General features: G+C 44.5%; 1 protein-coding gene across 1 annotated transcript in view; it reads left to right on the top strand.

The window, feature by feature from the left end:
• LOC137624519 (uncharacterized) overlaps positions 1-19,577 on the top strand; it is a 96,155-nt gene that overhangs the window by 611 nt on the left and 75,967 nt on the right. The window contains exon 2 of the mRNA XM_068355384.1: positions 17,742-17,910. Coding sequence (XP_068211485.1) covers positions 17,888-17,910 — 23 coding nt within the window. The 5' untranslated portion in view covers positions 17,742-17,887. The remainder of the gene's footprint in view (positions 1-17,741; positions 17,911-19,577) is intronic.

Raw genomic sequence — 19,577 nt, 5'->3', positions numbered from 1 at the left:
CAAAGATTTTGAAAACCATCTAATTCGACGTGAAATTTATAAGTCGAACGAGCTCTGTACCTTGCCACGCAGTTTCTCGCTCCCATAGTTCCTAGAATTCCCTATAGATGACGTTCTGATCGAATCAACAGCGCCATAGCGGCGGAATTCTGAATTATTAATCGGCCGCGGCAATTTGAAACGACCCAATGGGACCCCACTTGACCTGGGGATTAACTTTTTCACCCAATCATAACTCATTTTTTCTAAAATTCAAATACGGAAACGGGAGCACCCATCGAGGGTCGGAAATGCTCATTCTTTACCAACGTGGCGCGATGGCAACTAAGCAGTGTGTAGATACTTGTGAATCTTTTTTCAATTCAGTCAATCCTAGTATGTTGAGGATTATGAACTTTACAACAAGTGCTGAGTTTTCAAAATATTTATATAAAATGGGACTTTTAGGCGACTTTTCCGGCATTTGTGCAAAATGTCATATCGGTGAAATGCGCTACAAGTATGATGGAAAATCGGCGAATAGTGGAAAATCTAAGTTTTTTTGGCGTTGTTCATATAGTTATTGCCGAAAGAAGATCGCCCCTAACCACGGTAGCTTTTTTTCACGATCAAAGCTACCGTACGAAGATGTGTTCGTTATATTAGCAAGTTTTATATATGGTTTTTCTCAGAACCAGATTCTCCCTATGTACAAAAAGTTTGCCTCTCACACACTAGTTGATTGGTACAACTTCTGTCGCGACGTGTGTGCGGAATAAGTGTGGGGCGCCGTTGTAGAGGTTACGAATAAACCCGCAAGCTGAACAGGAAATAATGTAAGTACAACCCTCTCCGTTTCTGGTTTGTGTGATCGCGGCCACATGTATGCATGATGTCGGCCGATTAAGAATAGGCAAGTGTAAGGGGGGTCGCAGGGGGGCGTTAGCCCCCCCGTTTAGGTGTTTAAGAATAATTATACGGCTATGTACGGGGGGTCGCAGGGGGGCGTTAGCCCCCCCGTTAAGGAGAGACACGAGTTGTAGGTAAGGTTAGGTGGGCACATTCAGGTTAGGCAGTGTTCTATTCTAGAGTTTTGGCAGAACATTCTGTTGTAGAACAACGGCCACGTCTTACGAAGGGTTAGAAAACGGGAAGAAATTCCCGTTTTCTATGTCCGCGGGAGGACCTGGCCGCTGATCTACAAAGGCTCCGAATATGGCATTGTAAGGGGGATCGCACGGGGGTGTTAGCCCCCCATCCCCCCGTTAGGTAAGTAGGTAAGAACACGGCTTGTAGGTTAGGGAGGAAAGCTTAGGTTAGTTGATGTCCATTTTTGATGAACGCGTGAGGAACTGGCCGCTGATAAACAAGGGCTCCGTAAGACTTAACATAAAAGCCACATCCTTACCTCCTTACTCACCCTGGAGGCTACACCACCATGCAACCCCTAAAGCCTTTGTAGTTTGGTGTGACAGACTGAAAAACCACATTTTACGAGGAAAACACCCAAGAACACCACCTAATCTAAGGTTCCCCACCTAACCTAATCCAGGAGACATATGTTACCTACTTACCCACGGGGGGTCTACACCCTACTGCAAACGCTCCCTTAGACTCTATTCACCCCTTCAATCCTGGTAAAGTAAAAATGAATCATAATATTTCATATATTGTGAAACTACCTTCATATCATATTTCAGACCAGGAGCCATGTTATTATTATTATTATTATTATTATTATTATTAAATGCTAAGCTACAACCCTGGTTGGAAAAGCAGTATGCTATAAGCCCAGGGGTCCCAACAGAGAAAATAGTCCTGTGAGGAAAGGAAACAAGGAAAAATTAATTATTTTAAAGAATAGTAATAACATTAGAATAAATATTTCCCATGTAAACTAGAAAAACTTTAACTAAACAAGAAGAAGAGAAAGTAAATAGAATAGTGTGCCCAAGTGTACCCTCAAGCAAGAGAACTCTAACCCAAGATAGTGGAAGACCATGGTACAGAGGCTATGGCACTACCCAAGACTAGAGAATAATGGTTACCAAACAATTCTTCATCACCCAAGGGGTTACTGCACTGTAATTGTTCAGTGCCACTTTCCTCTTGGTAAGGGTAGAAGAGACTCTTTAGCTATGGTAAGCAGCTCTTCTAGGAGAAGGACACTCCAAAATCAAACCACTGTTCTCTAGTCTTGGGTAGTGCCATAGCCTCTGTACCATGGCCTTTCACTGTCTTGGGTTAGAGTTCTCTTGCTTGAGGGTACACTCGAGCACACTCTCCTATCTTATTTCTCTAACTCTTGTTTTGTTAAAGTTTTTATAGTTTATATAGGAGATATTTATTGTTGTTGCTCTTCTTAGAATATTTTATTTTCCTTTTTTCCTTTCCGCACTGAGCTATTTTCCCTGTTGGAGCCCCTGGGCTTATAGCATACTGCTTTTCCAACTAGGGTTGTAGCTTAGTAAGTAATAATAATAATAATAATAAGTGTTCAATCATTGTATTACAAATAACTCGTTACTTAATTGAACTACTGAATTATTGGTTTTTGCTCTGCTATATGGTTGCTTTTCTTCCGATTAAACATTATCTCACTTTTCCCATGTTCTAGCATGCGGAATATGTTTTGCTACGCCCGTGTTAGCCCCGTTGGTAAGTATTTTGGTGTTAATTATCAATTATACAAACTTAAAGGGGTGAATACACACTTAACAAAGGGGCCAGTTGTAACTTCGTGCTCCAGAATCTGTTCGAACATGGTTTTGGCTTGCATTTCCAATGATCAGACTAAACATATCAAACGCACGTTTCTACCCTAACCTTTTGTTATTAACATGATCAATGAAATAAGAGCTATGATTATATTTCTATTCCTATATTGAAAATAAATAGAGCTGTTTGAAATATAAAACGTTGGGCCCTTTATTCTGATCAAACAAGTCACTTATTGCAGAAGCACCTGCTATCAGAACTACCATTTGGAAGAACACTTCCAGTGATGTGCTATGACCAAAGGAAGAAAACTGATTTGTTCCCTAAATCTAATTATCAGGGGTTTGTTCCGTAACTGTAATACAAACCTACGCTATTTATTTAGGGGTACAGTATTACCTTTGGCGAAGCTGAAATGACGAACCATTAAATTTTAGTGAGGGTTAACTATCCATACAGCTAGTTAGCAGGGGTAGGGGGGATAGCTTACTACCACTCCCACTCACACCAGTGATTCAGCTCACTTTGATTTTGGCTCCGATGGTGTACGGTCGTTGCTGTTCCTCATTCTTCGCCGTTATTATTGGACTGCCATTAATTCTTTTGTGCTTTTTCTTTGTGTTAGTGTGTGTGTGTGTGTTGACTTCTGCGATCATGCGCAACAGCCCAGGACTCGATGGCCGGCCTTGCGGAACCTTTATGTCGGCCATGGAGACCGATCGCCACACCCTTTGTCAACGGTGTGATAGTAACAATCAGTGTAGTGACAGTTGGGAGTGGTCTGTCTCCCAGTGGGAGAGATTTGGGCGATAATGGAAGAAGAAGTTTAAGTGGGATATTTTAAACATTTGACTTACCCTGTAGTTATATATATATAGCTTTACGCCCCTGACGTCCGGCAGAAATTTCGAAACTCTCGGCAATCGCAGATTAGGTAGCCAGGTGTACTACCTGTGCGCCCTCCAGCGAGGTACCCGGAACCATGATTCATCAGATCTTCCCTGCCGCTCACGCCGGCAACAACGTTGGATTTTTTTACTCGCTGTAACCTGTATAATTGCAGTCTTCTTGGTAATGTACAATTTAATGTTGGCTTTTGCTCGGTTGGTTTTATTTTGACTGAGAGTAGTGGTTGGATTATGATTGCTATGTTCATAACTTGAAAGGGGTAGGATTAGGAGTTTTTTCCACCTACTGTAAAAATAACAAACCTACTCTTAAAAACATGATGGTGGAAGGAAAACACTCCGCCAACACTATGACGTCACAATCATATGAGGTAAACTACGTAGTTCTACGTAGTATGACCTGCATATTCATTTCTTTTTCTATGCAGAGAATGAAAAGTAAAATTCTACTTACAAACCAAAAGTATTCAAGTTTTTATGATATAAAAGGAATATATTATTTTTAAACATAAAACTTACCCGCTGGTTATATAAGAATGGTTAGCATTCCCGACGCCTCGGCAGAACTATTTAAAAACTCGCGGCTAACACAGGTATGTCAGGTGTACACTAGCGGCCTGGTGGACTACAGGTAGAACTACTCCCACTTCTTCAGATTTTTCCTGCCGGTCGTACTGGTCAGAACGTTGAAAATTCACTCGCTGTTTACATTCAATTGGACGGTTTATTTGGTGATGTACTCTGTCTTTTTGTTTGTTCTGTAACTGGAATACAAACCACGCTATTTAAAGTGGGTAATTACTTTCGGCGTTGCTGAAAGGACGAGCCATTAAAATTTAACGAGGGTTTACTACCCCACCGCTAGTTAGCGGGGGATAGGGAGGGTAGTTAGCTACCCTCCCCACTCACACACCTGTGTTTTAAGCTCTCTTTGCTTACGGCTCGGGTGCTAGTCGGACATGTCCACTGTCACCCTCGCCTACACGACAGCCATTAATCATTGCTTTTGCTTTTTCTTTTCTAGAGTGTAGTGAAGTTGGCCTCTACAATGCGGAAGTGCCCTGGGTTACCTGACCGCCATTGTGGGACCTACATGTCTTCAATCGACACGGATCCACACACCTTATGTCCTTATTGTAGGGGTCAACGGTGTGAGAGTGATAACGTATGTATTGAATGTAGGGAGTGGCCTACCTCTCAGTGGGAGAGGTTTTCCCGGCGCCGGAAGAAGAAGTCCAAACGGGATTTTTCTCCTTCAAAGGTTTCTTTGAAGAAGGAAAATCCTAAGGACTCTTCTTCCGTAGCCCAAACCTCCTCTGAAGCTCCCACTCGGTCGGCTTCTTGTGAGAGGCCGTCGAGTGGTAGCGTAGGCCGTACTGTTGTTGACCGATCTCGGGGTTTGGGAGTTGGAGTTGCCTCCCATAGCGAGGCAGCTCCTCCTCCTCCCCCGGGGGAGGATTTTATTATTTCTCCTGATGTTAATAATGATGATCTTTTGCAGCTTTGGGCTTCCTTGGGGCTTCAGGGTTCGCCCTCCAAGGAAGCCCTGTTTGACATGATCAGGTTGGGAGCAGCTGTCAAACAGTCACCGGCGGTAGCAGAGGTTGACCCTCTGTCTATTGTCGAGGCTGTTGTGGCAGAGGCTTCCAATGAGTGTTCAAACCCCTGCTCCTGTTGTAGATGAAGGCTTATCTCCCCCCTCCGAACATCCTTTGAGGGAGGAACTAAGTCCAATGGTCTCTCCTGCGGGTGATTCACCCCCCCCCCCCCCCCCCGGGGAGTTCACTGACAGAGACTCCTCATCGAAGGACTGCCGATGGTTTGCCTGCTGCTCCCAGAGGACATATCCGACGTAAGGCTCGCCTTCCTCTTCATCGCCGAGGTCTTCCTTCTCCTCACAAGGGTGTTAGGAAGCGCCTCTTCGGATCTTCATCCTCGCAGTCCCCCGCAGAGGAACCTCGTCCTTCAGCTACCGTTCCTGCTACTTCCTTGGACCTGGACCTCTCCGCAGATCGTTCGCGATCTCCTACGCCTGCCAGGCCTGCTGACCTACCCTCACCTTTCCTGGCTGCTGACGCGCTGTGGGCGCCCACTCATCCCGTTTTCCAACGGGCACTGGTTCCTTCGGGGCATAAGGGGCTTTCACACATTGTGTGTAAGTCCCTTTGCGCCAATGTTCGCCTGCGCGCCAGCGCACTACTGCGCGAAAGCTCCCTCCGGTTGCAGTCTCCTCTCGCCAGCGCTCTCCTGCACGCCCACGATCTCCTGTTCGCCCTGCAGTTCCAGAGACTACGTGCCCACGATCTCCTGCTCGCCAACGTACCGCTACGCGCCCTCGGCCTGATGCACGCCATGGACGCCTTTGGTCTCCTGCTTGTCAGCGATCTCCTGTGCGTCAGCGCTCTCCTGCTCGTCAGCGCGCTCATGCTTGTCATCGCTCGCTTGCTTGCCCTCGATCTTTGGATCAGGGCTCCAAAGGGAAGTCTTCTTCCTCCCCTGCTCACCAGCGCTCTCCTCCATGATCGCCGACGCGCCATCGGACCTCGCCTGCTCGCCATCCCTCGCCTATGCGCCATCGCGCTCCCACTGCCAGAACTTCTGTTCCTGATTATTATTATTATTATTATTACTATCCAAGCTACAACCCTAATTGGAAAAGCAAGATGCTATTAGCCCAGGGGCTCCAATAGGGAAAAATAGCCCAGTGAGGAAAGGAAATAAGGAAATAAATAACTGAAGAGAACAAATTAACAATAAATCATTCTAAAAAAAAAGTAATGTCAAAAGAGATATGTCATATATAAACTATTAACAACGTCAAAAACAAATATGTCATATATAAACTATAAAAAGACTCATATCTGCCTGGTCAACAAAAAAGCATTTGCTCCAACTTTGACCTTTTGAAGTTCTACTGATTCAACAACCCGATTAGGAAGATCATTCCACAACTTGGTAACAGCTGGAATAAAACTTCTAGAGTACTGCGTAGTGTTGAGTCTTATGATGGAGAAGGCCTGGCTATTAGAATTAATTGCCTGCCTAGTATTACAAACAGGATAGAATTGTCTAGGGAGATCTGAATGTAAAGGATGGTCAGAGTTATGAAAAATCTTATGCAACATGCATAATGAACTAATTGACCGACAGTGCCAGAGATTAATATCTAGATCAGGAATAAGAAATTTTCAATATTAAACTTACCCGATAATCATGTAGCTGTCAACTCCGTTGCCCGACAGAATTCTATGGAGGGATACGCCAGCTATCACAATACTAGAAGGGGGTGTATTTACCAGCGCCACCTGTGGCCAGGTACTCAAGTACTTCTTGTTGACACCTCCTCAATTATTCCTCTGTCGTGCTTCCGGCAAGACGTTCTGGGATACGCTTATGTTCTTGGAGTATTTTCACGACTTTGGTGAAGTATTTCTCTTTGATTTCGGCTGTCGCTTTACTGGAAACTTCTATATTAGCTTAGTTAGCTTTTGGAATTAATTTGATTAATTTTGGTGACGAGAGAGTATGAACTCTCGTTCACTTTTCAATGGCCGACCCTTCCCTTAGACGGAAGTGTTGGTGTCTAAGAGAGTATAGACTCTCTTTCTTAATTTTGCTTAACAAAAGTTATAGATTTATTTTATATCTCTCCGCCTCTTATAGGCCTCTTCGATTAACTTCCTTTTATTATAAACTCATTAAAATTAATTTTTATTTTTGTTTATATTCGACCTTCCTAATAGTAGGCGGTCTTTTACCGAAGTTAATAAACTTTGAGCCCGTCATTTCGGTTTTACCTGTTAACATATTATGCTATTTCCGCCACAGAGTTTGAAAGATTTTCTTTGACAGTCTCGTACTGTTTTCAAAGCTGAACTAACGTTTTGTTTTGTCTCTGCAGTTGTTGACGTTCAGAACGTTCAACTTGCACTCTATCGTTACGATAGAGAAAGAATGTTCACGGTTTCACGTTGCAGTAAGAGTAACCGTGTAGCGTTTTGTTTATTCTTTCTTAACTTAATGGTTTTGATCCTAATAAAGGAACTTTTCAGTTTTTTTCCTTTAACAATAATATGTTTTAACGATATATATGATTGGGCTCTTCTCTCAGGTTCTAAGTCAAGAGAGAGAGATAGAGACGGAGGGAGAAAGAGGATAAACGTTTCATTCAAGCCTGCCAGGCGTACGAGTAACGTCGTTATCGTTTTTTGCTCTTCTCCCTAGTCTCTTTAGGGGAAGAAACTAAACGTTTCTAGAGTGATCTAGTGTTTAGTCTCTTTCCAACCACTGAATTATCTTTCATCAGATTTTTCTGTTACATTGTAATTCTGTTTTCGCAATTACTAACTTTGAGAAAGGATAGAATTGCGTATTTCAGGTACAAACCACTTAAAGTTTCGAGTTCAGTGAAATAAGTGCAAACAGAAATCAAAGTGATAAGTGATTAGTGCGTGAGGGTACTTTTGTGCGCGCCAGTCGTCCTCCCAGTCCGGGACCTCTTGCAAGCTCCCAAGCCCAGGGGAGAAGCAATGTCGAAGGGCATAAGGGTTCAGCAGGCCTTGATCGGCGCACAGAAGTATTCTCGGTGGTTGTGGGCGTGTCTTACCGAGACCGTCACTCCCACCCGCAGACGATTGAGCCCTTATTTTGCTCGTCTGCAGAAGAGATTAGGGGAGAAAATAAAGGCAGAGTAACGCTGGTCTCAGGTCTCAAGACTTCTTAAACGTTAAGTCCAGACCTATGCCAGACGTACGAAGTTAAAGTTCACAACCCGAATGCAGTCATTGGGTTAGCTCTGACTCTCCTCAGTCATCAGTTGATTACACTCCGCCTAAGAGGAGTAAGGTTCTGCCACAACAGATCTCTGCTATTAAGGCTTTACCTCAGCAGAACTTAGTGTCTGCCGCCCCAAGTTAACTCTACTGCAGTCCATACAGTCACAACTTTCGGTCTTGATGCGTGAGTGTCGGGCTGAGAGTGTTGCACCTCCTCCTCCGCCTACACTCCCTCCACCTGTTCTCGCTCCGCCTGTGCTCGCCCAGCCTGCACCTGCTCCGCCTGTGCTCGCCCAGCCTGCACCTGCTCCGCCTGGTCGCAGCACCATCTGCCAGGCGTACGATGTTGTGAACTCTACTACAGTCCATGCAAGCACAGCTTTCGGACTTGATGAGTGAGTGTCGGGCTGAGAGTGTTGCTCCTCCGCCTCCGCCTACACTCCCTCCTCCTACACTCGCTCCGCCTGATCACAGTACCATCTGCCAGGCGTACGATGTTGTGGACTCTACTACAGTCCATGCAAGCACAGCTTTCGGACTTGATGAGTGAGTGTCGGGCTGAGAGTGTTGCTCCTCCGCCTCCGCCTACACTCCCTCCTCCTACACTCGCTCCGCCTGATCACAGTACCATCTGCCAGGCGTATGATGTTGTGGACTCTACTACAGTCCATGCAAGCACAGCTTTCGGACTTGATGCGTGAGTGTCGGGCTGAGAGTGTTGCTCCTCCGCCTCCGCCTACACTCCCTCCACCTACACTCGCTCCGCCTGATCGCAGTACCACCTGCCAGCAGTTCCACCTGCCAGGCGTACGATGTTGAGACACGTGCTGAGTTTGCTGTTCCCTGTGGTGTTCAGCCTCCGCCTTTCTTAAGGCAACCTTTACATTGGGATCAGGAGGATTATACCTCTCTTCCTCCGCCTCCACTTGCTGCTCCACCAGTGATGCAACACTCGGTTGAGGTACAACAACCTCTCCCGTCCATGAGTCAGTTTCCTCAGCTCTTGCTGCAGCGAGCTCAACCCTCCATAAGGCAAGCACCACAACACCTTAGCCTTGCGCCTCAGGAGCCTCAGCTTGCGAGACATTTACCTTGTTCTGCGCAGCCTCTTCCTCATCGCGCTCCGCTCACACCACAGGAACTGGAACTTGCTACTCCGCTTCCGCCAACCGCTCAGCAAGCGCAACCCTTGGGTTCAACCTCTCATGCTAGGAGTCAGCCTCCTCCACCCATGCGCCTTCCTTCTGCTTGTCTTTTATTCAGCCTTTGCAGACTGAGCCTCAGGTGTTCCCTCATCGGAGTCTTGAAGAGGAAACCACACTATTGTTGTTCCAGCTCGTTCTGACTCTGCTGTTCAGCATACCATGGTTTAAACCCCATGCAAGCATGCATAAAGCACTCTAGCACTGGTCATGGAATTTCTGAGAAATGTTAAACGCCATGCACACGCTCTGCTTTCCTTTCAGCAGGCTCTGCTTACAGCAGGCTCTGCTTACTACATGCTCAGCATTCAGCATGCTCTGCATTCAGCATGCTCTGCATACAACATGCTCTGCATACAGCATGCTCTGCATTCAGCATGCTCTGCATACAACATGCTCTACATACAGCATGCTCTGCATACAGCATACTCTGCATACATCATGCTCTGCATACCTTACCGCATGCTTCTCAACACATCTTGGGTTGTTGCCAACTCACTAGACTGTCAAGCAGTTTCATAACGTTGCCTTCTAGTCTGCTGCTTTGCACCAGTGAACCCTCACTCAGAGAACTAAGCTTTTCTAGGATAAGGTCCCTGTAGATGAGAAAGTTCTTTTCTCCCTCCTTCTGATATTCCCTTGAGGACTCTGTCATTTGGAGGGAGCCTTTAGCTGCATAACCTCTTATGGACTTTTATTTAAGCATAACATGCTTACAGGGAAGGTAATGGTTACACTTCAGCCGCTAATCCCGTCTGTTACCACACCTGCTCCCATAGACCTTGAGCTGTGTTGCATGACATGCAGTCCAAGCTTAGTCCTTGTTAGAGGATTTTTTGTTTACGGAGTCAATGTGTCACGGGGAAGACGTTCAACAACCAACAGAAGGGACTTGTTGTGACGCAGTGCGGCAACCTCAGCAACCCGTTAAGGAGTTGTCTGTACGACCCAGACAGTCTAGACAGATTCGGGTTGTCACTGTACTTCCTCGCTTGCCCATGATTGACAGTTTACAGACTGTGCAGCAGTATCATGATCTTGTGTCCGGCTCCGTCAGACGACTGGCTTTTAAGAGCTCCCTCAAGTCGTCGCTGTCTGGAGATTTTCAAATGGACTATGGATCTGACCAAGGAACTGGGCCTCCTGGTCAATTTTGAGGAGTCTCAGCTCGTTCCATCCCAGACCATTGTCTCCTTGGGTATGGATCTTCAGAGTCGAGCTTTTCGGACTTGTCCGTCGGCCCCAAGGATCTTCCAAGCCCTAGAATGCATCCAGAGCATGCTGAGAAGGAACCGATGCTTAGTCAGGCAGTGGATGAGTCTAACAGGGACACTTTCATCGCTGGCCCTGTTCATCGAGTTAGGGAGACTCCACCTCCGCCCCCTTCAGTATCATCTAGCTGCTCACTGGATAAAGGACATGACACTAGAGACAGGCTCAGTTCCTGTTTCCGAAGAGATGAGGTCTACTCTAACGTGGTGGAAGAACAGCATTCTTCTCAAGGAAGGTCTACCTTTGGCTGTTCAGACCTCCGACCACCGTCTCTTCTCGGACGCATCGGACACGGGCTGGGGTGCGACACTGGACGGACAGGAATGCTCGGGAACATGGAATCAGGAGCAAAGGACACTTCACATCTATTGCAAGGAGTTGTTGGCAGTTCATTTGGCCTTGATAAACTTCAAGTCCCTCCAGCTTAACAAGGTGGTGGAGGTGAACTCCGACTACACCACAGCCTTGGCTTACATCTCCAAGCAGGGAGGGACTCATTCGAGGAAGTTGTTCGAGATCGCAAGGGACCTCCTCATTTGGTCAAAAGATCGAAAGCTCACGCTGGTAACGAGGCTCATTCAGGGCGATATGAATGTCATGGCAGATCGCCTCAGCCGGAAGGGTCAGGTCTTCCCCACAGAGTGGACCCTTCACAAGAATGTTTGCAGCAGACTTTGGGCCCTGTGGGGTCAGCCAACCATAGATTTATTCGCTACCTCGATGACCAAGAGGCTCCTCTTGTATTGTTCTCCGATTCCAGACCCAGCAGCAGTTCACGTGGATGCCTTTCTGCTGGATTGGTCCCATCTCAACCTGTATGCATTCCCGCCGTTCAAGATTGTCAACAGGGTACTTCAGAAGTTCGCCTCTCACAAAGGGACACGGCTGACGTTGGTTGCTCCCCTCTGGCCCGCGAGAGAATGGTTCACTGAGGTACTGCAATGGCTGGTCGACGTTCCCAGGACTCTTCCTCCTAGAGTGGACCTTCTGCGTCAACCTCACGTAAAGAAGGTACACCCAACCTCCACGCTCTTCGTCTGACTGCCTTCAGACTATCGAAAGACTCTCAAGAGCTAGAGGCTTTTCGAAGGAGGCAGCCAGAGCGATTGCCAGAGCAAGGACGACATCCACTCTCAGAGTCTATCAGTCTTAATGGGAAGTCTTCCGAAGCTGGTGCAAGGCCAATGCAGTTTTCCTCAACCAGTACCAATGTAACCCAGATTGCTGACTTCCTGTTACATCTAAGGAACGTAAGATCCCTATCAGCTCCTACGATCAAGGGTTACAGAAGTTTGTTGGCAGCGGTTTTCCGCCACAGAGGCTTGGATCTTTCCTCCAACAAAGATCTACAGGACCTCCTTAGGTCTTTTGAGACCTCAAAGGAACGTCGGTTGTCCACTCCAGGCTGGAATCTAGACGTGGTCCTAAGGTTCCTAATGTCATCAGGATTTGAACCGCTCCAATCAGCCTCTTTTAAGGACCTCACATTAAAAACTCTTTTCCTCGTGTGCTTAGCAACAGGTAAAAGAGTAAGTGAGATCCACGCCTTCAGCAGGAACATAGGTTTCACATCTGAAACGGCTACATGTTCCTTGCAGCTCGGTTTTTTGGCTAAAAACGAGCTTCCTTCCCGTCCTTGGCCTAAGTCGTTCGAGATCCCAAGCCTGTCCAACATGGTGGGGAACGAACTGGAGAGAGTACTTTGCCCAGTTAGAGCTCTTAAGTACTATCTAAGAAGGTCAAAACCATTACGAGGACAATCAGAAGCCTTATGGTGTGCTATCAAGAAGCCTTCTCTACCAATGTCTAAGAACTCAGTTTCTTACTACATCAGGCTTCTGATTAGAGAAGCAAATTCTCATCTGAAGGAAGAAGACCTTGCTTTGCTGAAGGTAAGGACACATGAAGTGAGAGCTGTGGCTACTTCAGTGGCCTTCAAACAGAACCGTTCTCTGCAGAGTGTTATGGATGCAACCTATTGGAGAAACAAGTCAGTGTTCGCATCATTCTATCTCAAAGATGTCCAGTCTCTTTACGAGTACTGCTACACCCTGGGTCCATTCGTAGCAACGAATGCAGTAGTAGGCGAGGGCTCAGCCACTACATTCCCATAATCCCATAACTTTTTAACCTTTCTCTTGAATACTTTTTATGGGTTGTACGGTCGGCTAAGAAGCCTTCCACATCCTTGTTGATTTGGCGGGTGGTCAATTCTTTCTTGAGAAGCGCCAAGGTTAAAGGTTGTGATGAGGTCCTTTAGTATGGGTTGCAGCCCTGTATACTTTAGCACCTTTGAGTTGATTCAGCCTCCCAAGAGGAACGCTGCGCTCAGTAAGGAAGACGATCTTATTAAAGGCAGAGTAACGGTTCAAGTCGACTTCCTTACCAGGTACTTATTATTTCATTGTTATTGTGGATAACTGATTATATGAAATATGGGATACTTAGCTATCCTTTAATCTTGTACACTGGTTTTCACCCACCCCCCTGGGTGTGAATCAGCTACATGATTATCGGGTAAGTTTAATATTGAAAAATGTTATTTTTATTAATAAAATAAATTTTTGAATATACTTACCCGATAATCATGATTTAATCGACCCTCCCTTCCTCCCCATAGAGAACCAGTGGACCGAGGAATAATTGAGGAGGTGTCAACAAGAAGTACTTGAGTACCTGGCCACAGGTGGCGCTGGTAAATACACCCCCTTCTAGTATTGTGATAGCTGGCGTATCCCTCCATAGAATTCTGTCGGGCAACGGAGTTGACAGCTACATGATTATCGGGTAAGTATATTCAAAAATTTATTTTATTAATAAAAATAACATTTTAATAGACCGTAAGTTTCTGTCCAACAAATTAAGATGAGAATCAGCAGATGAAGACCAGACAGGAGAACAATACTCAAAACAAGGTAGAATAAAAGAATTAAAACACTTCTTCAGAATAGATTGATCACCAAATATCTTAAAAGACTTTCTCAATAAGCCAATTTTTTGTGCAATTGAAGAAGACACAGACCTTATATGTTTCTCAAAAGTAAATTTGCTGTCGAGAATCACAACTAAAATTTTGAAAGAGTCATACAAATTTAAAGAAACATTATCAATACTGAGATCTGGATGTTGAGGAGCCACCGTCCTTGACCTACTTACAATCATACTTTGAGTTTTGTTAGGATTCAACTTCATACCCCATAATTTGCACCATGTACTAATTTTAGCTAAATCTCTATCAAGGGATTCACCAACCCCAGATCTACATTCAGGGGATGGAATTGATGCAAAGAGAGTAGCATCATCTGCATATGCAACAAGCTTATTTTCTAGGCCAAACCACATATCATGTGTATATAGTATGAAAAGTAATGGGCCAAGAACACTACCCTGTGGAACACCGGATATCAAATTTCTATACTCACTATGGTGCCCATCAACAACAACTCTGAGATCTACTACTTAAAAAATCAATAATAATGCTAAGAAACGACCCACCCACTCCCAACGGTTTCAGTTTGAAAACAAGGGCCTCATGATTAACACGGTCAAAGGCAGCACTAAAATCAAGGCCAATCATATGAACATCCCGACCACAATCAAGGGATTTCTGTACTGCATTGGAGATTGTAAGAAGGGCATCACATGCTCCAAGACCTTTACGAAAACCAAATTGCAAACTAGGGAATAGATGATTACCTTCAGCAAACCTATTAAGATGTTTTGCCAGAAGACGTTGCTGATTCTTGCTGACTCTAGGGAGACCCTTTTTTTTCCATTGGGACAAACTTCTTGCATTTTGCTAAGATCTGGGGATCATGGTAAACTTTGAGAAGTCGTAACTGCAACCTTCACAGGAACTGGTATATATAGGGATGAAGATTGATACCAAACTAGGCAAAGTCTTTTTGTCTAAACAGAGAATAAAGAGAACTGCCCATTCTGTCATAGGCCACTCTGCCAGAACATCAGTGGCAAAGGCTGCCGGGACACCTGACCTTGAAGAGATTGGTACCCAAACAATTTCATCAGTTCCTTTTAGGGCACTCAGTGGTGCTAATGAGCGGCAATTCAATGGTAGTGGCGTACATAAAGAAGCAAGGAAGTACATTTTCACAGCCCCTCTGCCATCTGGGCGTGGATCCTAAGATTAACGGAAGACAACTTCGTAGCCCTATCGGCACGTTTCATCCCTGGCAAGAGGAATGTTCTGGCGAACAATTTGAGCAGGAAGACTCAGATAGTTGGCTCCGATTGGTCTTTGAAACATCAGATATTCGACAAAGTCTTGACTTTGTAGGGTTCGCCAATGATCAACCTGTTCGCGATGTTCCTCAACCGGAAGCTTCCGGTATACTGTACTGCTCTCCAGTAACAAATCTCCAAGCACTCTGGTAAGATGCCTTCCAACAACAGTGGGACAACTTGGACATCTACTCATTCTCCCCCCTTCTGCCTAGTAAGGTGGTTTCTAAACAATGTAAGGGCATCACAGGACCTCTCCATGACCCTAATAGCTCCTATGTGGCAACATGCAGAATTATTCCCGTACCGTCTTCATTGCTCACAGAGGCACTGACGGAGCTCCCTCCACTTCCTGATCTACTCAGACAACCACATGTGAAGATCTTCCACCAAGCAATATTTGCTACGACTTCATGCCTGGAGGTTATCCAACAACTCGTCACATCACGAGGCTTTTCGCACGTGGAAACGTTAAACTATGTTCACAGTGCACTACCTATAAGACATAACCCACAGGAACCTAGATACCTTTTCGATAGGTCCTGTGGCAGCTGCGCAAATCGTGGTCACAAACACCTCACCGTCCTTGTAGGATAAGTAGCAGTCAGTTGAGGGCAGATGTTACCTAGTAGTAAGCCTAGATTGAATATTCAAACAACTGGCCTCTTCGTCCTTCATTCTCCTCTCATCTGGGGTTTCAGCATCTGAGAATACTGCAAGCTGACCTCCTCTGACTGCAGGTGGGTACCATTCCCTTGTGAAACCCTGATATTATATGTGAATATATTTCTTATGTTCCCTTTGTCCTTGCGAGGTGGAATCTGGCAATGTCTAGGTTAAATGAGTTTAGCCCTAATGTTATGCTTACCTGGTCAAACCATAATGCTTAGTTCTAACACCTTTGCACCAATTACCCAGGCTATTAACTCTTTCAGAAGTTAGAGAGGTGTCAGGGTGCCCTCTTAACAGCTCGTTCGAAGTACAGAGTTAGCAACCAGGGACATTTACCAGCCAGTTGTTGTTGGCACTTCCACTCACCTAAGAGTGAGTCTTCACTGTAAAGAGCAGAATGGTTTGTATTGAGTACTGGAACAAGGGACATATGAAAAAAAAATTATTTTTCCTATCTATACAAACCTGGAGCTCTTTACACATACGGATCTCACTATCACCTATCCCCTGTAATTGCAAAGTGACATTCTGGTACTAGTAAAGAGCTCCAGGTTTGTATAGATAGGTGTAATCCCTCCCCTTCGCTAACTATAGTTCATTTCTTTTAGCGAGTGATATTTGCACCGACTCGCAGCGGTGCCCTTTTTGCTCGGAAAAGTTTCCTGATCGCTGATTGGTTGGACAAGATAATTCTAACCAATCAGCGACCAGGAAACTTCCGAGCTAAAAGGGCACCGTTGCGAGTCGGTGCAAATATGACTCGCTAAAAGAAATGGACTATAGTGGTGGGTAGTCACACCTTGCTTGAAAGTCCTATGGCTGATTTCAGTTATTGCCAAAATATATCTCCACAGTAAAGAGCTCCAGGTTTGTATGCTGTAGTAAGGAAAAATACAAATTATTTCCAAATCTGTTATATTTCTTTGAAAAATTGTGATTTTAGTGGCATTTTTAACTTTTCACAAGGTATCACTAATAGTTTTTCATCAACATTGATTTCTACAGTGATGTGCAAGTACTGTAGGTAGTTTGCATGTGCACTACAGTAGATACTGTTATAGTTTATTATAATCATCCTTTATTTTCTTGAGGTGTGTATTTAATTGCTCCCATACTAACAAACCTTCCGTTATTTATTTGGATTATCTTTCGGCGAAGCTGGAAGGTAGCTATTAGACTAAAAGTGCAGGGTGGCTACCCTGCCTAATCGCTTGAGCGGGTAGGCTGGGGGTGGCTGTCCACGTCTCCATTGCTTTCTGCGAGGTAAGCAATGGGAAACGTCTTGTTTTTCCTATATAAACTCAGAAGGTGTTTATACAAGACAACAAGTTCTTATTACACTGAATTGCACAGGGATTTGTTATACTCACTTTGTATATTTTAGCGAGGCGTTAAAGTTTTCCCTAGAGCACAGTCATATACTGTACTAGGTAAAACCTGATCAATGTCCATGCTAGACTTAGGACTTCCACCCTTCCACCCACTTAAGAGTGAGTCATCCAGATAAATAACAGAAGCTTTGTTACTAAGGGAACAAATGACAAATTCAGAGATAATTTGTATTTTTCCCTAACTTATACAAACCTGGATTTATTTATATAAGTTGGTCTGCCATCACCTATCCCCCAGAAGGCCTGCCTGCAATCAAAAGTGACGTATCTCACAGCTGTGAGAGTATATATACAGGTGGCTGGGTACCCCCAAGCCACCCCCAACCTACCCACTCAAGTGGTTAGGCAGGGTTGCCATCTCGCATGTTAAGTCTATTGGCTACCTTCCAGCTTTGCCGAAAGATAATCCAAATAAATAACTCCAGGTTTGTATTAGTTAGAGTAAAATATAAATTATCTCCAAATTTGTCATGTTGGTATTCTAAAACATGTTTTTTTAATTTATCTAATCATTCTTCAGGATCGAACTATATATCTATTTATTCTTTCTTATGATTATTTGATATTTCATTTTCTTTGCAGGTTGTTGCATCGCTACAGAAAATTCGATTTACATTTATGAAACTCGTATGGAATTATTTCAAATTTGTGCATATTAGCTAGAAATGATCCCTCAAAGTTTAGGTTGTGAAGCTAACTGATTTGGATATCAGCTAACGCAAATCAAGATGTCTTCTAGCAGTTTTGCAAGGTGAGTTGAAAACTTCTGTCTTTGTGAATAGCTTAACAGTTTTGTAGTACAGTATAGTTTTATTGCGTTAGCATGTCTTATATAATAGTTTGTGAAAACCTTCATGTGAAGTAAGAATATAAAGTAAATATAGGTAAATTTGTGTTTGTTATATAAAAGAAGAATTTGGTTCATGAATATTGTCAATACAGTTTCAGAATTTTGTTGGGGAAGGTAAAATTCTTATTAATGTTAGAAGTGATATTCTTAACAATTATGTAATACAGTACAGTACTGTTTAAACAATGGAATCCTGAGAATGTAGGTATAGTATGGTAAAAACTGGCAGTTAATCTTTTATGCATGCGAAACCCCTATGATCCGTCACTGAATGATAAGTTTCAATGAGGCAGATCACCAGGTATTTGGTCATCTTGTGAGAAGGCGCCAAGCGTTAAAGTCACGAACCTGGAAGCCTTATTGTGTTTCTTCTCATCGGTGGAAAGTGTTACATAGCTAGTCTTGACTATTAGGATCGTCCAACGTGCAGACAGATTGAGTTATAGGACTTCCTTTTAGGTCAAAATCTGACTGATCAATCTCCAGTGACCCCTCTAAGTGTGGAGGTTGCTCCCCAAGTGAAATTCTCCTACATGCTGCTTAAAGGTCTACAGGTCATTCATGAATGGCAGAGGCAAGGGACAGCACAGTGTCCTAAAGACTGCCAGGGAACATAAGCACATAATACTGAGGCCTAGTGCTCAATGCTCCGAGGAGCGTAGAGAGTCTTTGCACCAAAGCCCTTCTTCCTCTAAAGATAGGCATTCAGTATCTCTCTCCCTACTCCCTTTATTGTCCAGGACACCTAGTGTTGTCTTAGTATCAGTGTTCAGGACACTTGGTGTTGCCTTAACCTTAGTGTTCGAGAGAGTGAACGGCAACTCGGCTTTAGAACAGAAACGATAATCCCAAGTTTCTTTCTTCTCTGCTACGGACTAATAACTTAGCACCACAGAAACGATAATCCCAAGTTTCTTTCTTCTCTGCTACGGACTAATAACTTAGCACCATCCTCAGTCCGGTTTGAGGATACTCCAAAGTTAAGCAGGAACTTTCTGTAGTTCCTGTTGATTCCTCCATCCGGTTGAAGGGCAAGGAGGCTTCTACCCCCTGAATCATGTCTGCTACCCGCAGAAACTGAAAATCCTGAAATCAAATTCACCTTCCTCAAACTCGTCTCATGCTGTATTAGGGAGTTAAAGGACCTTGGAGAGGCTTCCACAGAACCCATCATAGGCGGGATAATGGCGAATGATCTATGCTTCATAACCCCTCAAGGGTTGAGGCCTTCCTTTGAGATTCTGTGGTTGGTTCTTGCATGGAACGCCATGGTCAGGGTGAATTCGCAGGTCACCGGGCCTGAGAATTAACTCTGCTCGAGTTGCTTCACCAAGATTGGGCTTTTCTCTGCAGCAAAGACTTTTTGTATTGGAAAAAGCAATACTATCACTTCTTCCAATAGATCCAGCAACAGCAGTGCTGACGACAGGCACCACTTTGGACAGGGTCAAGTACGGGGTCATTTTGTTTTCGAGAGTACTGCTGTGGAAACTGTGGCCATGAACAGCCTGCAAACTGCAACTTAGATCGACCACTGGTTTGGAATGGTAGCATACTTCATTTCAGGA

Source organism: Palaemon carinicauda, chromosome 31 (assembly GCF_036898095.1).
Source record: "Palaemon carinicauda isolate YSFRI2023 chromosome 31, ASM3689809v2, whole genome shotgun sequence".
Taxonomy (NCBI): Eukaryota; Metazoa; Arthropoda; class Malacostraca; order Decapoda; family Palaemonidae; genus Palaemon; species Palaemon carinicauda.
The sequence above is the reverse complement of the archived record's forward strand: the minus strand, read 5'-3'. Positions and strand labels throughout refer to the sequence as shown.